Source organism: Semicossyphus pulcher, unplaced genomic scaffold (assembly GCF_022749685.1).
Source record: "Semicossyphus pulcher isolate SPU_LCO1_2020_fin unplaced genomic scaffold, fSemPul1.0.p SCAF_16, whole genome shotgun sequence".
Lineage (NCBI taxonomy): Eukaryota > Metazoa > Chordata > Actinopteri > Labriformes > Labridae > Semicossyphus > Semicossyphus pulcher.
The window spans coordinates 15,614,176-15,634,729 of record NW_027211670.1 but is presented as its reverse complement, the minus strand read 5'-3'; the positions used below and the strand labels follow the sequence as shown (position 1 = coordinate 15,634,729).

The following is a 20,554-nucleotide window of genomic DNA, read 5'->3' as shown; positions in this document are numbered from 1 at the left end:
CGATCTTTTGTGCAGATTCCTTAAGTACACACATAACCAAAGTATCACACAAGAGAGCCAGATGAGGGCCGGAAGTATTGTGGCTTCAAAGTAATAGCCTAATAGAAAAACCTACTTACAAAAATAACAAAAGTGTTACTTTACCTTGTCAGGTACTTATCTACCCAGCTTGTGGATTATAAAAGTCGTTTCATTGTCTTTATTAAGAGGAGTTTAGTAGCCTATAAGAGTTGGCTTTTTATAGTGACAAGCAATGACTGTATACAGTCCATGGTCACAAGACTACTAGATTGGGTTGTTTTGGTGCACACATACAAGCAACTATGATATGAGTTTAAAAAGTTTTATTTTAACCTGAGGCAATGAGCATAAAAAATACTTGTATCTGTTTACATATAAATTCATAAATAACATTAAGTACTTTTATGCTTTTATTCTGAAAGATATGACAGGAAACCAGTTCGTACAGCCTCTCTCTGACAGGTGTTATCAGTGTGCCTCAGTTCACCGGTGGTTCAGAGCAGCGCAGCACTGCTCAGAGCATGTAGCTGAAACTACGTCAGACTGTGGAGCTGAAGTTTTACCTGTTAAGTGATTTCTTCTTCTCTGGTAACATTTAAAGCTGCTCCTCGACTCTAAACTTGTTTGGAGCTAAATGACAAGCAGACACCGACACGGAGACACTCAGTGATACTCGGGGCACGATGGAGAGCAATAATAAGGGATTACTTCGCTGTAAGATTGTGGTGGTCGGTGATGCGCAGTGTGGAAAGACAGCTCTCCTTCATGTGTTTGCTAAAGACTCGTACCCGGAGGTAAGAGACAGTTTCATTAAGATAAACACTGTAGTGATGACTGCAGCACTGTGCGTAAAGTCCCTGAAAACACACGGCACGAAAAAGTCTGCGTCCAGCCTGACATTTGCAGTGAAACTTTAATACCTGCTTGTATAATCTAAATATAGTCTATTAGAGCAGACTGATGACACAGTGTGTTGGTTTGTTTGTTTTGCGTATTATTCGGATGTAATTTGAAATGACGTATAGGCTACGTGTTTGCTGATTTCTTTAGACAGGTTTGAATTTACTGATTGATTGATTTTAAAATTTAGCTAGCTTCTACTTATCTCGCTCTGTTGAATATCTTTCTCGTGCACAATCAAATAAATCAGGACTGTATGCGCTTTGGCGCATCGCGCGCGTCAGCGTAAGAGCAGTCTGGTCTGTAATTACTGAAACATCCCTGCTCATCAGACAGTGAGCCTGGATGGCAGTTATCAACAAACTGAATTACCCCTTTTTTTCTACAGTGTCTTTCTGTAATGTGCTCAACTACTTTAAAACAATTAATGTTTTCAACTGGGACTGAAAACTTTGAATGTTTAGTGACCTTAAAGCTCCTGTGAGGAACTTTCGGTTTGTGTTGATTTTGGCGCCCCCTGTGGACAAAGCTGTACCTCTTATCTCTTTGTCCTGTACATGCTTAAGTGTTGTTTTTTTTAACTAAAAATGTCATCCTGCTTTCCTGCTCACTTAAAATTTCTGCCCTGTAAAATGTAAACAAAGGCAGCGTGCAGTTAATCGCTTCGTCTGACACCTAACCCCCCTGCGACATCTTGTCACTGATGGTCTGGTTTGGTTTTGTAGCTCATATAGAGTAATCAGAATAAATTTCATTCTGTTTCATAACCAGTGAAAAACTCCTCACAGGAGTTTTAATCAGGATAAAACTATTCACAAAATTGTCATCTGAACATGTCATTCTTAAAGATTAATGGCATGAAAAAAGTACCCAACACCTAAGCAAATCCGTAAGGTTTCAAAACGTAAACCTTGAATAATTTGCAGCTAACATACTGTGTTCAATGAGCAGAGGACAATATCTGTAGAGATTTTGATGACTTCTCATTTTATCTCTTTTATCAGGTCTGTGTCGTGCTTTTGTCAATGTGTACAGTATGCTGATGACAATACAATAACAACAAAGAAAAATGTGACTTTCTGGGCGAAATTCGAATGAAAATAACAGTCTACTAAATGTAATCCAAAGAACTGACACAGATGTGACACAAATATATACTAATTAACAGTCTTGAACTGTCGAGGATAATGAAATCAAATCTTGTTGGCCCAAATGTTTGGAATTGGAAATAGGTCAAAGCTCAGAATTGGCCTTATCTTTCTACACACACTATCTCAAACCTCTGATATTCATTAGTGCGCTGTTATCTGCACTATATCTGACTGCAATAGTATTTTCCTACCTTGCTTATCTTTATTTGAATGAAATCTTACAATGTACACAACACTCCTCTCAGCTTTCATGTAACTGAAGCCGCATGTGTCTCTTTCAGAATTACGTCCCCACCGTGTTTGAGAATTACACAGCCAGCTTCGAGATCGACAAACAGAGGATCGAGCTCAACATGTGGGACACTTCAGGTAAGACGTGCTTGTGGTTTGTTTTCATTCCTGGCGTGGTGAGATTAACATACCAATGTGATGAGAGATTGAGAAAGTTACTGCTGGCGCTACAGATTGGCACGCAGATGACTCCTTGGAGTGTTCACATCACCCAGGCTATTAGCCAAAAAATTAGCAACCACAGTGTGACAGCACAATCTGTTGGGAGGACTATGGATGTTTTGATTAATTATATCTATTTTAGATGCATCAATTTTACACACTCAGCTCGTCTGTGTTCATCCAGTGTTTGTATAACTCCAGTCCTGTCATCACTTTGACACTTGTGGTTTGTTTTGAACAGCAGCTCAAGAGCCATATCGTCTCTGAAAGAAAAAACATTTCCCTCTTCCATGTAACTGTCACAGCTTTTTCGCCAGTCATTTAAAATGAAAAAGGGGGTGGGGCTGCCCCTTAAAAAATTGACGATTCAAATTATCAGTCGACAAAATCGTCGACTCGCATTTGTCTGTCGAATACATGCAGTTTTGTTTTTTTTGCTGCGTCATTGTTCACAGAGCAATGCAGGAAGCTTCAGTGTTCATTGTTAACAAGGTTTTTACTGTAGTTAAATAATCTGCAGAGGTCTCCTGCTCTCCACAACAAACAGACACGGTAATTGAAACCCGTAAAAAAACTGAATAAAGCAAATTCACAATAAAAATGAGCTCTTTTGCGAGGAGCAGCTAGCCAAGCTGCAGCTAGCTTGTTTATAGGTAGGCTAATCAACTTGTTTTTAGCTAACGATTATTGTTCATACAGATATCTGCAGAAATCCTGTCCCCTCTAAAACAAATTCACCAGGTATATAAAATCAGTAACAATACCTAATAAAACAGTGTTATGTTTAAAAATCAGTGTCACTTTGGCGAGCTTCGGGTGCTGCTAGCTTAGCTGCTACTAACTTCAGCTCAATAGCCGACTAAAATCCTTCTTCAAGCTAAATACAGTTAAAAACGTAATTTCAAACACTGAGAAAGTAATCAACTTATGAATGCTTGTATCTGAGTTTTGTTGTAGCGCTTAAATAAAAAAAAATTAAAAACTCAAATAATGCTCGAAAACAACGAATACTCACAGCTTTAGATTGAACTGCCGACTCGGATCTGATTAAATTTGGACAAAATTCTGAGTCAGGTATGACTAAGGGCCTGTGTCCACTAATGTCGTTTTAATGCGCTGTCTGTGCCCACAACCTCAATATCAGAGTGCTTCTGTTGCTAGGTTATGTAAGTTGCTTGTGTTCCCTTGGTAGTGACCGTTACGTCTGTTTTGCTCTGTATGCTTAATATTTGCTTTTATTCAAGAACATTTTACAAAGAAAACATAAAAACAATGCAAAGGCACCGTGTCCTGGCATTAGCAGCAGCTCTACACCTGGAAATTGTACCCTTAAAAAACAAGTCTGGGTGCATTAGATATACGGCCATTGCTGTTGACAAAGATAATATCGAAAGATTGCTCCTTCTTGATTTAGATTGGTCGGTGAGGGAGAAGTGACATTAACGAGCGCTGTGGTGTTCCAAAAGTTGAACTATTTTCAACTGAGAGCGCTGTAAGCGGAGCAACAAAAAAACAGCAGTTTTTTCGCTTAAGACACTGAGCGCTGAAAAGGCGAAACTGCATTGGTTTTGTATAGAAAATAGACACTGCCAATGCAATAAACGCTGTTAGTGGACACAGGCCCTTACAATTTGGCATCATAAGCAATTCCATGTAACAAGGCAGGATTTTCAATTCTAAAATTAGTAAATTTGTTATTTTAAATGTAACAAATGTTTGTGCTGATATAGCTTTGGGGCATCTGTTCAAAACTATAAACAGAGTTTACTCTAGTCTAGTTTTTTAAGACTTGACTAGAGAGTTTCGGGAACAGTCAAATTCTTTCCCATATAAGCAAACTTTCTCCCTTTTCAGCCTTTACGCCCTTTCACATCTCATTTCCACTTACATAACAACACCCTAAAACTTGTTCTCAAGCAACCACAGAGAGCAGCTTTAATGTGCAGCGTTCCATTAGCCTCCACCCATGCAGACACTTAGAAAGACCAGCTAGACAAGCTGCAGATTAAGAGCTGCAGCTACTGAAGCTGGTGCTGCCTGTTGGTTTGCAGTGGGTGAGGCCACTCCGCTGAAACAACTCTGAAATTTTTGGTTGTTTCTCACACACACACACACACACACAGACACACAGACATACCTTTGTCTCAATGAGCTGTGTGGTTACAATTACACTAAAGGGAAGCTTAAACAGTAATTTACTCCACCAGTCAAAAAAATTCAATTCATCTTTTTGTGGGAAGCACTCAGACTGTGATTATGTCATATTAATGGCATCTTTTGCACACAATAGAGGCTGAATAGTGGACATAGCGCTTGCAGGTGGGGATATTTGTACCTGAATGAATAAGACTTTAGGTATTTTCTCACCAAAGGCTCACCAAACCTCCTCTATGATTAAATTCTTTTTCTAACTAAGCGTGAGTTACTGTGAATGAAATATATGTATAATTTTTTAAAAAGGAATACTTTAAAAGAGTTGATGAGAGGATGCACACCAGCCAAAGGGGTGTTTTACAACTTGGCAGCCAAAATACTAAATGTATTAATGACTTTTTACTGATTTATAAAGCATGATCACTGATTTATGAGCGTTTATATAATCATTTGCCACAACTCAGAAAGCATGCCAAATTGTACTCAAAGTTGTAGAGATTAAAGTTATGAAAGGAACTTCATCAGTTTGGATAACTCACTTTCTTGCTGAGAGTCACATTAAAAAATGATACCACTCTCATGTCTGTATCATAAATAAGTTAGCTTAGCTTAGCATTAAGCAGCTAGCCAAAGTCAACAATGCCTTCCAGCTCCTTTCAAGCTCACTCATTAACATGTTTCTTTGTTATGAACAAAAACTTTTTAGTGTAAGAATTTTTAAATGTGGAACTCACTCACGCAAAGAAATAGTTCAGCACATAACCGCCCGTAAATCTAAAACTTTTTAATCTCTGACTAAACAAATTAGATATTTTTTGTTCATTATTAAGTGAACTTTACTGTTTGCCAGACTTAAGAGTCGCAAATTGCAAAGACGCAATAAAGCCCTGAAAAAGTATTGCACAAGTCTAAAAACGTTTCAGCTTGAGCAACAAATTAATGTGTATCGTGTTGTTTCATTAATCGTCTTCATTAACATACAGGGACTAGAGTAAAAATATGAAGAAATATGTGAAAATAACAGTTTCCCAAATTTGTTGCTAGTTGGTAGCTAGCGTATGTTGTTAGCTAGCAACTAAGTGAATTTTAACAGCAGAGTTCTTGTTAAATGAAGATACTTATGGACTAAATTGAACTACCAGTCCACGACTAAAGCTTTTAGAGTTTAGCAGTGAAGTTTCTTTAAGTTGTGACTGTTGGTACACTGTTTATGGCAGATAAATACCAACGGTCTTACTTTTTACTTTTGGGCATAGCCAGGCTAGCTGTTTTAAGCTAACTGGCTGCACACTTTACATACATGCAGCAAGAAAAGCAAGGACGCTTACTTCCCAAGGAAATCTAAAATACTCCTTAGATATAATTAGTTGTTAAAACCCAGACTTTTAATGATGTAGATTTAGGCAGATGAAGCGAGTCTGACCTGACCTGAGCTAGCTAGCTTACTCTTAAGGCTGAGAGGAGACGAGTGCCTCGCAGCGTCCCTGCAAGCTATTCGGGGTCCATCTCGGGAGACAGGTGCATTGGCACCTACATCAGTATTACCACAACTCCCCTCGGTACCTGACTCCTCTTACTAATGACTGAATGGGGGGATTACAGACGGGTGGCATGAATACAGGGATGGTTTTATGTTGCTGCTGTAACAGTTGCTGTAATACCTTTGAGTATTCAACTTCTGTTCATACTTACATTTTCTATTTCTTATGCAATCATCATTTTGTTTGAGTAAGTACATACTGCTGATTTTTCGTTTGTTTGTGTGTTTGTGTATTCACAGGCATGTGCAGGCATGCGTTAACAGCCATGGAAATGTTTGTTGGCATTTATTTTGTCTGTGGATGTGTTGCACGGCATGCCAGTGTGTGCAGTTTGCATGACAGCAGGTGAACGCAACTAGAGGCTGTGACTAAACATTGACGAGACATTGAGGAAGCATTATAGAAAAATCTGTTGTTTTTTTCCATTACCAAGTAGCGTAACAGTTCAGTTCTGAGTGTTTCACATTAGAAAGAACAGGGTGTAAAGCCTGACGACAGGCTACATTAAGCGTAAAGTTTCAGACTTATATACTGGATGATTTAATTACTTTAACTGGAAATGTTTGATATATTTTGCAGGCAGAGTGTACAAATTGAAGGTCAAGTTAATTTCCCAAGTGCCTTTTATAACAAAACAGATTTGTTGTGAGCGGCTTAAGACCACCGAAGGACGTAAATACAGATGATAAAGAACACAAACTCATCACAGATTTTAAGATATAAGGCCTGAGCTCCTGTGTAGGATAACAGATAAGAGAAGAAGCCGAGTGTTGCTCCGTCTCACAGGGAGGAGAGAGTGTTAGGCGAGGTGCCAGAACAAGCCTCCGAGCCGCCCTCTCATTGTGCAGAAACAAACAGTGGATTTAATTAATCAGGCACTTGCTGTGTGACCAAACACTTGCCCCTTGTCCGCTTCATTCTTCATCTCGCTACACCACCCACTGCCTCTTCACCCTCTCCTGCTTGTTTTCACACTCCCTGCCTCGTAGGTTAAACTCTTTTTTTCTTTCTTCCTGCCAAACTAAATTCCCCCCTCGGCCGTTTTCTGTTTACATTTCTGCTAGCCTTCATTTTGCTCCCAATCTTTCTGCCATCTTAATCTCTTTCCTTTTTCGGTCTTTCATGCCATGTTGTGTGTGACACTGAGTTAAGATTAAGATCAGAACAACGCAAGTCAAGCAGAGATACAAAGTGCATTCCTGGCCTTGGAAACAGCAGTAGACAAACAAGCCTCACCTAAAGGTCCATTTTAGTCGCTGATCTGGAGCTGTTTTGATCAAATCACATGGTCTCCCTCAGCAGATAAAGTTTGAACAGCTGTCACAGACTTAGATGTACAAATGTTAACTTGTATCAGCAATATAAAGTTATTATCTACAAGATTTTCATTTTAACAAGTGTCAGTTAAGCCTCTATGTAGTGCCAAATGGGGTAATTCACTGGCGATTAAACTAAAGGCCCACAGATGAATGGTAAATGGTCTGTACTTTCATAGCGCTTTGTCTTCCAACCACTCAAAGCGCTTTTACACTACACGTCACATTCATCTTTTCACACACTGATGTCAATGACCTACATGCCAATTTCCAATTACTATCTTTGCATTCATACCCGATGGCTATGCCTTTGGGAGCAATTTAGGGTTTAATGTCTTACCCAAGGGCACTTCGACATGTGACTCTAGCAGTCAGGGATCAAACCCCCAACCTTCCGACTGAGAGAGTCTACCACTGAGCCACAGCCACCACAATGACAGCCCTTACATTGAAGTATTGCAAACTGGGCGTTAGTGGTGACATTCCTTGGAAGGTGCTGCTAGAGAGAACAAGGTCTTACAAATTGGATGGATTTAAGGACTTTGGACCATTTGGTCATTTTTGAGACCAAAGAGCATCAAGTTTGAGGCAGTTACCAAATAATTAACAACAGCAACAGCAAATAATAAGATTTTTTAAAAATGCCCTATGGTGAATCTGGAGCAATCCAGCTCCTGAGGGTCTTGGGTACCGATGCGTTTGCCCTGTTTGCCCTGTAGGTGGCCATTAATTAAGGGCGCATTCACACCTAAAGACCGTTTGTTTGGTCCGAATCAATTTGTGTTCACACAGCAGCTTTTACCAGCGGACCAAAAGTTTTGACCACACCACCTAAACGAACCGCACCAAGGGGACAAACGCTCCCGGTTTCAGTTCAATCGGACTAAACAAGGCTGGTGTGAACCCACCCTAAGACTCTGCCCAGGCCTGATAATAACACAGAATTGCCATTTGTTTCACTTCATTATTCAGTCTGACTGTAGTGTTCATGCTAACCAATTATGTTTGGGTTGTTGCGATAACCAATAAGTCATAAGTGACATATAAATCCTTCTGACGTCCTTTTAGGTTCACACTGGAACTGTGGTAGAGGTTGCAACGCAGGTGTATTATAAGAACTGGATACTCCAAGACAGCGCCCATTCAATCAAACAAACATTACTCAACTAGCTCCTTAGCCAAAAAGGTGTTCTTAGTCTTTGGTGTGGCATTTTATTGGCCACATTTTTCTCCCTGGCCACGTCTAAGCCTTTGATTAATAGCAATATGAACAGCCTATCTTGACTATTAGCACAAATAATGCCTTCATAGTTTAACAATTCATAAGACAAAGAGTTATAATTAACCTTGTTTTAATATCCAAGGTGTCCAAGCGTCTCCCTATAGTGACAGATGCTTCTGTGGTCTGCCAAGGATTTTGGGTGCAGTACCTCGAGCAGCCGCTGGGACATTTTGGCAGTAGTGCTCGGAGACAACACCCAGTCTTAATACTTTCATGGCTTTTGTTTTGTGTGGCAGGGTTTTCATTTTATTTTTATATGTACAACTTTTAATGTATAACTTTTCATTTTGTTCTATAGTGTGGTTTATGTTGGTGTTGAAAAAAAGCCCGTTGGGAAACACTTGTAAAATGAACACAATCCTTCCTGCTCATAACAAATGACTGAAGTAATAAGACAAATTCTCCTTTGTAAGAAGCTTCTGCTTTATTTTAATGTGCACTGAACCCTGTGGAGTCATTAAAAGGCAATTGTAAGCTCAAATCACCATAAAACAAAAAACTAATTAGTCTCAAATTGCAAGCATTGTTGATAATGATGACACAGCAGTTGTGTAGCGGGGAATGTTCGGTCTCCAAATGACTCAAATAACAAGACTAGGAACTTAAAATGGGATCCCGGCAGACCGCATGTACTTTAACAAAGTTTTACTGTCTTGATTTGCAGTTCTCTGCACTTTTTCATGTTCACTCTTTAATTTTATTCATTCTTTTTTTTTTTATATCCTCTCTGGCTGCTTCAACAAATCTCTTTTTCTTCTTCTCTTAAGTTTCCAACAAGTCAAGGTCATAAGCCCCCTTTTCTGGGGCACTGCCCTCTCAGCACTCTTGCACTCCATTAGCTTACCTTGCGTTTTCTTTGTACGTCTCTCGATCTGTCTTCATGTCTCTTCCTTACTCCTCTCTCAGTCTTTTTCTCATTTACTCTGGAAAGTACGTGCTCACTTCAGACTTAACTCGCTGTGTCCTGGCAGGTCAGATAACACACGTGACTCACTCTAATCTGTCTTTATTTTAAAGAAAAGACTTGGTGCTGAGCCAGATTGATCTGCTTCCAGCTGACCGTACTGCAACGTAGGAACCAATGATCTTTATCTGGGCACGCATGTATAGATCATATTCACATGGCGGCCATTTTCTGCTGATGTCATGCTCACGGTGTAAAGCTCAGAAGCTAATATTTTACTGCCGTGTTCCAGGTTGTTAAATTAAGGACATTTGACAACTTGTCAACTTCTTTTTTTAAATAGCAAATGAAAAGACAATGAAGAGTGAAATTCGGGAGGGAAATATCAAGCTGAAACGCATGTCTGATAAGCTACTAACTACCGTTAAAAGCTAATGTTAGAATTCAGCCCTTACTAGTTAATATAGCTGTTAGCAAGGGAAAGGCTGAAGGCTTCTATTACCCTACCGTTTGCTGTGTTACACAATACAACTGAAAAAGTGTAGCTAGCTAGCTCACACAATGTTAGCTAGGAATTTACTTACTATCAATTGTGATGTTAGCTAAAGTTGTTGAATGCTAGCTAATCTAATGGTTATCGAATATGTATTTTTAGCTTGAAATATTGGCCGGTGTCACTCCAAATTTTAACTCTCCATTGTTTTTTAAGAAGCTCATAAATTGAGAGGCAGTGAAATGAGTACAACGGTCAGATTCTTTAGATTTTCATGACTTACCTGGAAGACAGCAGAGAGACTTTATTACAGAATGTGAGCTTCTCACTTTGACCGGTGGTCACAGGAAAATGGCCGCCGTGTGAGTGTGGTGAATGAGGTGATTTGCTGACATCTGTGCGCCACACATTTTAGGTGTGTCGTTGTTTTATTTATTTTTTCTGTCCTCCAGCATTGATTGCCCTCCCTGACTTTGTTAGACAAACAGCGTTTCTGACTTGAGCCCAAAGAAATCCACTTTTTACAAGCACCTGCTCAATTATCAACCAATTTGCCAATGTAAGGCTTTAAAAGGTCATAAATTAGATTAATATATAGACTCCAGGGGTGACCTTTATATTCTTAATGACTCGTTTCATGGTAATTATGAATATGCCCTAAAATCACTTTTTTTCTCGAATCCAGGGTGATTACATATCAGTATATAAAACTTGACATTAAAACACTTTGTCCTGTTTCACCTTCTAACTTTATGAGCATGTGAATGATTTGTCAGGCATGAGAGTTTAGAGGTGGAGGTTTTTTGTGCAGAGTACATGGCATAATAAAAGGACTCAGTATATTTAAATGTGGGCAAAGGGAGCTATTGTGTCAGGCTAGAAATGGATGACAAGTAGGCGGGTACGCAGTAGCTTTCAGGTACTCTACAAGTCAAGTTATTAGAAGATGTATGTACATTTTAACATATCGGAGCAATACCGGAATCAATCAGCAGGTAAAGAGACAGATATTCTTTCAGGGGTCGGGAAGGAGCAAAACCGAAATAAGGCGACTTACATTCTTTAGAAACAGGACTCAAGTGCCAATCTCCAATCAGGATCTATGCATTCATACCTGAGGGATCAAACCGCCAACCTTTCCGATTGAGAGACGACCGACTCTACCACTAAGCCACAGCTGCTTAGTTAAATCTCACATCCTGGTCTGGCCCTAAGTTACAAAACATTAAGAAGCATCACTCTGGGGCCAGTTTTGCACTTGTAGTGTAAGACTTTTAAAATAAAGCAGTCAATTTAGCGTTAATAAAAAATAAGCAACTTCCGGGTAGATTTCTAAAGTTAAGCTGCTGCTCCATTACCAATGTACGTAGGGTCCTTAACTAACACAAGTCACATAACTTAAGAACAGTCAACCTCTAAAAAAAGCCACCGACTACACAGGAATCATACCTCAAATCTCCTGTATGAAACCTCCGCGTTTGTTTGTTTGTTTGACCCATTCTTCACCCCAGACAGCCAACCCAAACAGTTTCACGCTCTAAATACCGCGTCACCTGACTTCACCATCACATCAATAGAATAAGCTGGAAGAGAGCGTCCAGAAATGATGGTAGAGTGGTACCTACAGCGCCATTTTTTGGCCTCCTGGGCTACTGACCCATATATTGCCATATTTGGCGACTTGGAAGTGAGACAACAACTTTTAATGAAGTCTTAGCAACATAACCTTGTTAATAGTGGTTACGACTGAAGCTGAGAAACTTGCAACGCCTCCACAACACAACTATTTTCTTCACTATGAAAAACACATAACAGGGCTAGAAATAAGGGCAGTGAAACGAGTAAATCATCTCGCCTGAGATCATAAAGAACAATTGCATTTGAATGTTGCTTCAAAGAAATGGCATGTCGGTTGGATCCTGAGTTTATTTCCCTCTGCGGCTGTCTGACGACAAAGAGCAATTGTTGTTGCAGCCTGCAGCGTACTCCTGCCACAAAAACACAAGCCTCGGAAATATGCAGGTTTCACAGCCGAGCATGTGAAAGTGTTGAGGTAAGAGTCAATAAAGCAACCGGCTCGACCTGCGGAGTGACAACCTTAAAGCAGAGAGCAGCAAAGGAACGCATTGAGGTTTGCTGCCTTGAACTCTGTCCCCGAGGCGGCTTCCTGCTCAGAAGAATGCCACTTCTGATATTTCCTTGAGGGCCTGACGAGTCAATAAGAACACCTGTGTTTCAAAACAACAACACAGACGCTCTTTCTGTCACATGCTGTGCAAACCCAGCTGGCATAATAAGCCCTTTAAATATCCTGATGCACCCATACGTCTATATTTGTCAGTCATAACAGCAGTATCAGAAATGCCACAAATACCACCTAAAACGCGGGTTCGGGTGTCTGTGAGTCATCTCTCTATGCCCCCATGTGATTACATAATTTATTAGCCCCAAATACAATAACCTTTCATCGGAAATCAACTCTTCCTCCAGCTCCAAATCAGTAGCCTACGCAGCAAGCAACACTTTCCTGCAATCATCGATGTATTATGGCTGCCTTTGGTAACGACTGTTGAAGAGCAGCAAAAGAGAACTGATTTATGGTTATTTATTCTGTTACATTAGCAACCAACAACAGTGCAGCGCAAGAAAATGTAACGTCGGTCAGAGCTACATTAAATAAAGCAGCGTCAAGTAAAAATTGGTGTTTCCCCTACTCTTCAGCGGACATGACAGGTCTCAGAGGTCTCTGCTTGTTTCTAAGTTAGCATTCCTTCATCTTCCGTCATCCCTGATGTCTTAATGGGACAAAAATTATCTGAAGAGTAGGGCTGCACATTTAATTGAAAATGATGATTGACGGCGCTTGACACTGACGAGACGCTTGATCAAATCAAGCGTTTCCTTAACTAACAAACACTCCCCCAGGGGGCGATCGAGAGATTTTAGTTTCACATCACTACCTTGCGGCAGTAGTATTTTATTCATTTAAATAAATGTCTGTTAATTCTCTATCTATCGCCAAACGAGATAACACAATGGTGATTGAGCCTATGGCCCACTGATGAAAGCCTTTGCAGTATAAAGTATTATCACAGACTGGGTGTCTGATGCGACTTTAGTGGAAAAAATCACAAGCGGCGCCCAGTTAGTGACGCGTTTTCCATCGCCCAGCAGTGGTTGGTCTGCCAGAGAGGGTAGGCGGAGCTAAGCGGCTGCTTTTCCGGTTTCTGCAGGTGTTGTGAGTAAACAGTAATCTACCATGGCTGAACAAACAAAGAAAAGATCGATGACTACAGATACAACTTCAAAAATAAGTGAAAATCCAAAGAAGAAACAAATTGGACGCTCAGATGAAGGCAAACAGTCTAAAAAAGGAAAGCTAAGAAAATCAAGAGTTACCACCGGAGCCAACCGTAGACGACACATGCAACACTGTTTGAATATCTGTGAAGTGTGCTCCCGGAATACCGTTTATGGAGATAGGTGCCGCCAAAGAGAACGCAACTGAAATTTTCGCAATTATCACTTTAAGCAAGAAAAAGTAATATGCAAAGAGTGCATGAGTGCACGTTCAACCATCTGAAAAAAACACCTCAAAGTGCAGTACAATGAGTGTAAGAAGGTCAAGAGGAATATCGTTGCTATTTCCCATTCTTGTCCAGCGTCAAGTCCGACATCCGTAACAGGGGCGCTGGACAGCGCGACACCCAATCCTCCAAACTCCCAAAGACAGACTGAAATTACCAATGCAATTTGCATTTCATTTTGCTTCTCTTAGCTTGATTTGTAATGCAGCACAAAATGGAACTGAAACTAAAAAATGTTGTCCCAAAATGTAATAAATAATGGTGATCTCAATATTGATCAAAATATTTGTGATTTTCATTTTAGCCATAAACATGCAGCACTACTGCAGAGGCCCCATCTCTCCAAAACAAATTGACCACATAATAAAACCAGTAAAAACAAATAAAGCAGTTTCACGTTAAAATTAATGTCTCCCCAACGCTAAGAGAGGTGTGTCAGACAAACCTGGATCGTTATTTATTTCTAGATCCATTTATTTATGTTGTTCTCTGCTATGACTGACTGTCAAATTACCAAATAAAATAGAGTACGCTGTCATACATCCTCCGAGCCAGGCAATACAAAAATAATATCAATCATATCACATCCGAACAGGGTTATAAGTCTCTCACTGGTATTACTTAGGTATTTGATGTTGGCCAATTCGCACATTCAGGTATCTGGAAGGGAAACATGGTATCGAAACATCTCTACGTCCGTCCATCCATCTTCTGAGTCTGTGGCTGAGATTGCCTCAACAATCCATCATTCATTCATGAGCAGCTTTTATGACCCCAATTACGTGTTGGCTGCTTGAAAGCACTACCCAGATGTGCTCTGCGCGAGTATCTGTGTGTGAGTGGCACCTGGCTCCATGACAGAAACGAACAGAGAAAATAGCTCGATGTGTTGAAGCGCTTCAGAGGCTTTTTGGACAGAAGCAGAGATAGTGGGGGAACTGGGTTTCTAGTCCAAGTGCTGATGGGTTTTTTCTATTAAACGTGTGCAGGGGTGTGTAAGCATGTGTACATGTAAGTGCTCTGAGAGATAAGAGGAGTGGGAGAATACATGTATAGGTACGGTGTAGATACAAAAGGATATGGTGTCAGTGTGGATTGCTGGGTTTTAAGTGCTCAGAGTTCAGACTAAAGGAGTGTCAGTAGGGTTTCATGGAGCGAGCCTGGTCTGGTTGTCTTAGGCGATTCGATGACCAAGGGTACATTGAAAATCAATGGCCTAGATGCGCTTACACTCCCTTTCCCAGGGGGCGACAGGCCCATCTCTCAGATACTAGAGCAAGTGTAATCGAGCAGTCTGTCTAAGAGAGACAGCAAGTCTGGGTGAACATAGTGAAAACTATTCATATCGTCACCCAAAAAGCAAGATCAAAGAGGTCATCAAGGCAAGCAGCTTATCATGACCCCTATATATGTTAAATAAGATTGTTGCCTCTATTGGACATAGCAGTTATTGACGTTGACGTAGTATTAAGAGCGACTAAATCCTCTTAGGGAGGAGGTCGGGGTGGATGGATGAGTTCAACACAAGACTTTGACCCGGTGTTTAAGTCAACATTGACTTATATTAACTTACCTAGGTACGTGAACTTACACAATGTACTTAACTTTATACTGAGTTTGGCATCATTGGCTCTGAACAAAATCCCAAAGGACACCATCTCATAAATTGGCCCACTTGTCTCCTATTTCAAACCACTCTCTGGAAATCTTGGCGTCATATTTGACCCTCTATTGTAATTCGAACACCATGTCAATAGGTCGGTTTAATCCAATTTCTTTCAACCAAGAGACATTGCAAAAATCTGAACGTTGGTTTTGGAATTGGATTAAGAATGTATCCTTATTCCGCAATGCCCCTTTCACTTGCCTTGGTCAAACGGCCCTGCCAGTAAAGTTCAGAATTGATTTTAAGATTCTTCTAATCACTTATAAAGCACTTCATGGCTTGGCCCCTGCTTACATTTCCGCATTACTAAACGCTTACACAATTGGATTACTACTTAGGTCATGAAATCGAAATCGGCTGGCTTTGCTGTGTGCCAAACTAAAAACCAAGGGCGACTGCTCTTTTGCTGTGGTAGCATCCAGACTTTGGAACAGTCTCCACCCTCCAATTAGATGAGCTCAATGTGTTGACTGTTTCAAAAAACATGAATTAACCAACCAACCTTATTTAAGTTGGCTTTGCTTAAATGTAAAGGGTTGTTGTGAGTGGTGATTGGTTGCTGTATGCTTTTTATGTTCGTATGTATATCTCTTAGGTTAAATTAATTGGTCGCCTTTTGAATGTGTTCCTTTTAGGAGTTTTGCATTTGGTATTTGTTTTGTGTAAAGCACTTGGTAACCTGTAAGTAACATACCTTACTACTAAATGTACCTAAGTAAGGTACGTTTTTTTTAACCAAATAATGTTGATGCCTTACCCAATCAAAACTTTAGCAACATTTGTTAAAAGCTACTCTCTAGCTAGCAGTAGCCCTCCCTTGCTAACGCAAACATTTGACACTAAAAAAAGTGACAGGATTATTAATGTAGATTTGATATTATCAACAGGACCACAAAAGCAAACATTTTGAAATGAAGTAGGAATTTGAAGGATTGGATTAGAGTTGTGGTTTAAAACCACAATGGCTCAGTTGTTACATTTTGTGACTGGAAAAAGTAATTACCTTTTCTTAGGGCACTTTGTTTAGACACCAACACACCGGGGGCACTCAAGGGGTCTATCCATCCACTTAAGACCCTCTCTATTGCTTATCTATAATGCAAGACAAAGCTATGACCACTCAATTCAACCCCCAACACCTCAGCCATTACGGAAAGGGCAGGAGGGGGTTGCTCATAGGTGACCCTCTTTCTACCGCATACTGTAATCTGTACTGTAGAGATCCAAGAATGTGTTGGTGTGGTCTCTTCCCTCTCTGTTGGCCATATTAACACAGAGGTTATTTTCACCTGAGATCTTGGTCAGGGTGGGAGGATCAAATTGGGACAGAAATCAGGACATTTTAAAGCTAAAACAACACATTTGATAACCAATTAGCTACCAAAGCCAATAAAGTTTGTAAGCATTCAACCACTTTCTAGCTAATTTTACCGTTTGGTAGTTTTTAAAGATACAATAGTTAAGGCACTTATTACTGCTACTGTTAGCTAGTAGGGCTGTCACTTTTCAGCCGAAATTCGATATATCTTTTGAAGCTGGTGAAATATTAATAGTTCAAACTGTAAACGTGCTGGAATTCAAAATTGAAGCACAACAGATAACACTTGCCCACGAACGAGTCCCTGAATACTCTCACGTTTAAAGTAGTGTGCCTTGTATTCCAACAAATGGCAATAATACGCTGCCTGCTACAAACCAATGGAGGAAACTACAGAAACGATCTAAGCCGCTGTTAACTTTTCCTGCTTCAGCATCCCGACCGTAGTCAGAAAGCACAGGGGAGGCTTATTGTTGTTCTGCTCCAGGGCCGAAGCTGTAGCTAGCTGTAGCTGTAGCTAGCACAGTTGGATATAACTGACTTGACTTTTGGGAAAAGTGACAGCCCTATTAGCTAGTAATACTACCTGAAAGAAGCTAACAAAACCGTTTGCTAGTATTAGTAGCTAACGGTCATGTTAGCAACTGTTAGCTAGTATTACTAGTTGACTATTGCTAGCTAACTGCAATGTTAGCTAAAAAGTAGTTGAATGCTCACGTTAGCTGTTGTCTAGTTGAGAAGTAGTAGCGGAGGGGTTGTCAAACTTGTTGCCTTCCTCTTAAATATAGCCAGATTGTCACATCTCATTGTCTTTCAGTTGCAAGAGGTGAAGAATGACAGTAATTCCCCATGTTTACCAACACAGCAGCACAACTTTACAGCAGCATTTTGGTTAACCACCGTGAGCAGGAAAATGGCCACAGTCAAACTGTTCGCTTCCACTAAACAACCTTCATGGACGACAGTTTCATTTATTCTCTGGGTTTGGGGCTGTGCACAGAAACATAAGGCTGCTCAGACTGCGTATAAGATCACAACAGGAGCTGGGATGTTTAATGTGAAGGGGGAGATGCCCAGATGTCACTCTGTCATTAAGATTAAGGATTCCTAAAGGATTACTGCTGATTCTAGGAAAAACTCTGCTCACTGTTAGTGTTCTCCTCCTGTTCCCAGGAAATAAGACACACCTTTGAACATCATGTAGAGTTTTTCACTTTAATTCTGTTACAGTCTTAATAAAAAAAGCCTTCAAGTAGTTACTGTAAGTCACACTTCAGTAACCAGAGTGAACTTTAGTTTTTTGACATTCAACACTTTTAGTAAACATATCCTGCGACTGGTTAAACGAGAAATTACAACCGGAAGATTCTCGACAAAGACCTAACCAGCTGTCTCAGATACCATATAGAAAATACACATTTGCAGCCTGTGTGTGGTATTCTGTTGTCACATTGTTGACAAGCATATTGTGCAAAGACTGGCAGCACCAGCATTACTCATTCCTCCACGCTGCTTTTCAGACTATTGTTATGTACTCGAGCAGAGGAGTATGCACTTAAGTTTGAGCACTCACAAGCGACAGGGAAAAAAAGAGTAAATAAAAATCGAGTCAATATCGAAGCCCAGAAGGTACTATGGCGAAAGCAACCGGAAAACTTGATCGCACGTTTCCCACAATGCACCTGAGGAGCACACAAATGTAATTGTTCTCAAAGGCGTCATGCTATTCTCCAAACTTGATCTTCATGCGTTAAATTTGTGGCATGTCCTTTCTTAAAATTAAAAATGTTCAGTTCCAGAAAATATCAAATAAAAAATGCCAACATATCTAAGACGTAAATTACATAATCTCATCACTATATCCAGAACCTTCAGCCATGACGTCGTCATGTTAAAATAACAGGAAATTCAAGTGGAGTTCTGAACAGGGAGGGAGAGACGGAGCAGCACGGTGTCGCTCTGCAGGGAGTCTCAAAGTGTTTATGCACATACGCCAAGTGATTATCCAAGATGTGCGTGTGTGTGTGTTTACTAAGAGGACTGTGTGAAAATCATCTGAAGCTACAGGCTGATTTTTTTTTTCTGTTATTTACCAGATTGTCCCAAAGTTTCACACAGAATGAGCGTGTCGCAGTAATGCTAAGTCTCTGCGGGTGTTCATGTTGTGAAGGAAAAAAAGACTATAATAAAGTAGTATTAAATTGTACTGCAGTTTCCTCTTGAATGTGTTTAGGGCCTGGATGAAAACCTAAAAAAAAAGGCTCTATTTCTTCCGAAGGGCATGACTGGGACGAGAAGGACTTTCAAAATAAATCAACATCTCCGTCTTGAGATGGATGGTGCCAGACAAACATGTCATAAAAGGGGATTAAAAATGATTTTCTGCGCAGACATCTCAAGATGTGTTTGTGCTCCTTCTGACTCACGCAGAGCCATGAATAGTGAACGGTACGACACGCAGCCTGATTGTCTCTTATCAGTCACTTTACAGCTTTGAGCTTGACGAACCAAAGACATTTCTAAAAATACAACAGTGCATGTTTCATAATGAGCTCTACAGATGGATACAAAATGATAAAATGGGAGATATCTTTGGAGCGTTAAGAAAATCACTCATAGGTTTTACCTTATTTAACTTAGAGTAGATAATATTCGCCTTTCATTACATAATGATAAACCTGCCTATCGGGGTTCATTAAAGGTCGCTCCTCAGGAAACTTTTATTCACACTTCTTATACTTTAATAGATATCCGAGCAACGTGTCAAACAAATGCCAAGTTAAAGTATTTCTTCTGGAAGATGTTTATCCCTGCGGCAGAGCTCAGACACTTGAAGCTATTTTTGTGACCTTAAAACACTTCATGTTGTTTTTTTATTTATTATGTCGCCCGTTTGTATTCACATAGTCAACAATGTTTATAGATTTGGGGACTGTTTTTGAGGACAAATCATGCAGTTTTAGTATTAAAAAAATCACTGGATAGATGAAAGATAACCCCGCATGCAACTCTCCACACATTAGCTGTGTCCACATAAAGGTGCTGCAGGCTTCGAAGGACGTATTTCAAGGCTGATCGCGTCACAGCAGCGCGTTGAAGGCCGTCCAATTTTAAAGGCTCCTTTTAGATGCGGCCGACATGCATCCTCCTTTTTCCCGGGCCACAAAGAATCCATCGGGTGCGTCCTTCGCGGCCCATTGTATCCCGAGATTCATTGTGTGGCAATTCAAGCAAGATGGCGGACTCTTAAACGAGGAATACACTTTTAAATGTGTACGTTTTTGGTTTAGACTCAATTGAATAGCTAGCGATACACATATTAAAATAATGAAAGGGGCCTTGAAACAAATTATCTTTAAAATAAAAGGTTAAGTCCTGTTATGTTTGTTATGTTCGCTAGTTTTCCACCTAGCTTGAACAGTAGAACCAACATGCACAATATAATCTCCCTGACTGAACTTGTGTTCTTCTTTCGATGACTTGCGCTTCTTTTGTCATATCGCAGAATAAGCTGTAATAGCTCCCTGTTGCTAGGTGACAGGAGCGGCGTTTGGTGATGAAAGGGTAAGGGCGGGAACAGCTGGTGACGCAAACAGGAAATCCTCTGTAGAGCACACCGACTCAATTCAGTTCGGCCTTAGCGGCCTACACAGGCTATGGATGACTCATCCTTTGTAGCCCGCGTCCTTCGAAGGATGTCGCCCCTGAACTGAGACACAGCTATTATTTCAGTAGCTTTGGCCAAAGGTCGCAGCAGTGGAATCAGCT

General features: G+C 40.3%; 1 protein-coding gene across 1 annotated transcript in view; it reads left to right on the top strand.

The window, feature by feature from the left end:
* The first annotated feature begins 535 nt into the window (after positions 1 to 535).
* Positions 536 to 20,554, top strand: part of LOC138593169 (rho-related GTP-binding protein RhoN-like) — a 38,657-nt gene continuing 18,638 nt past the window's right edge. The window contains exons 1-2 of the mRNA XM_069664055.1: positions 536 to 815; positions 2,354 to 2,441. Coding sequence (XP_069520156.1) covers positions 705 to 815; positions 2,354 to 2,441 — 199 coding nt within the window. The 5' untranslated portion in view covers positions 536 to 704. The remainder of the gene's footprint in view (positions 816 to 2,353; positions 2,442 to 20,554) is intronic.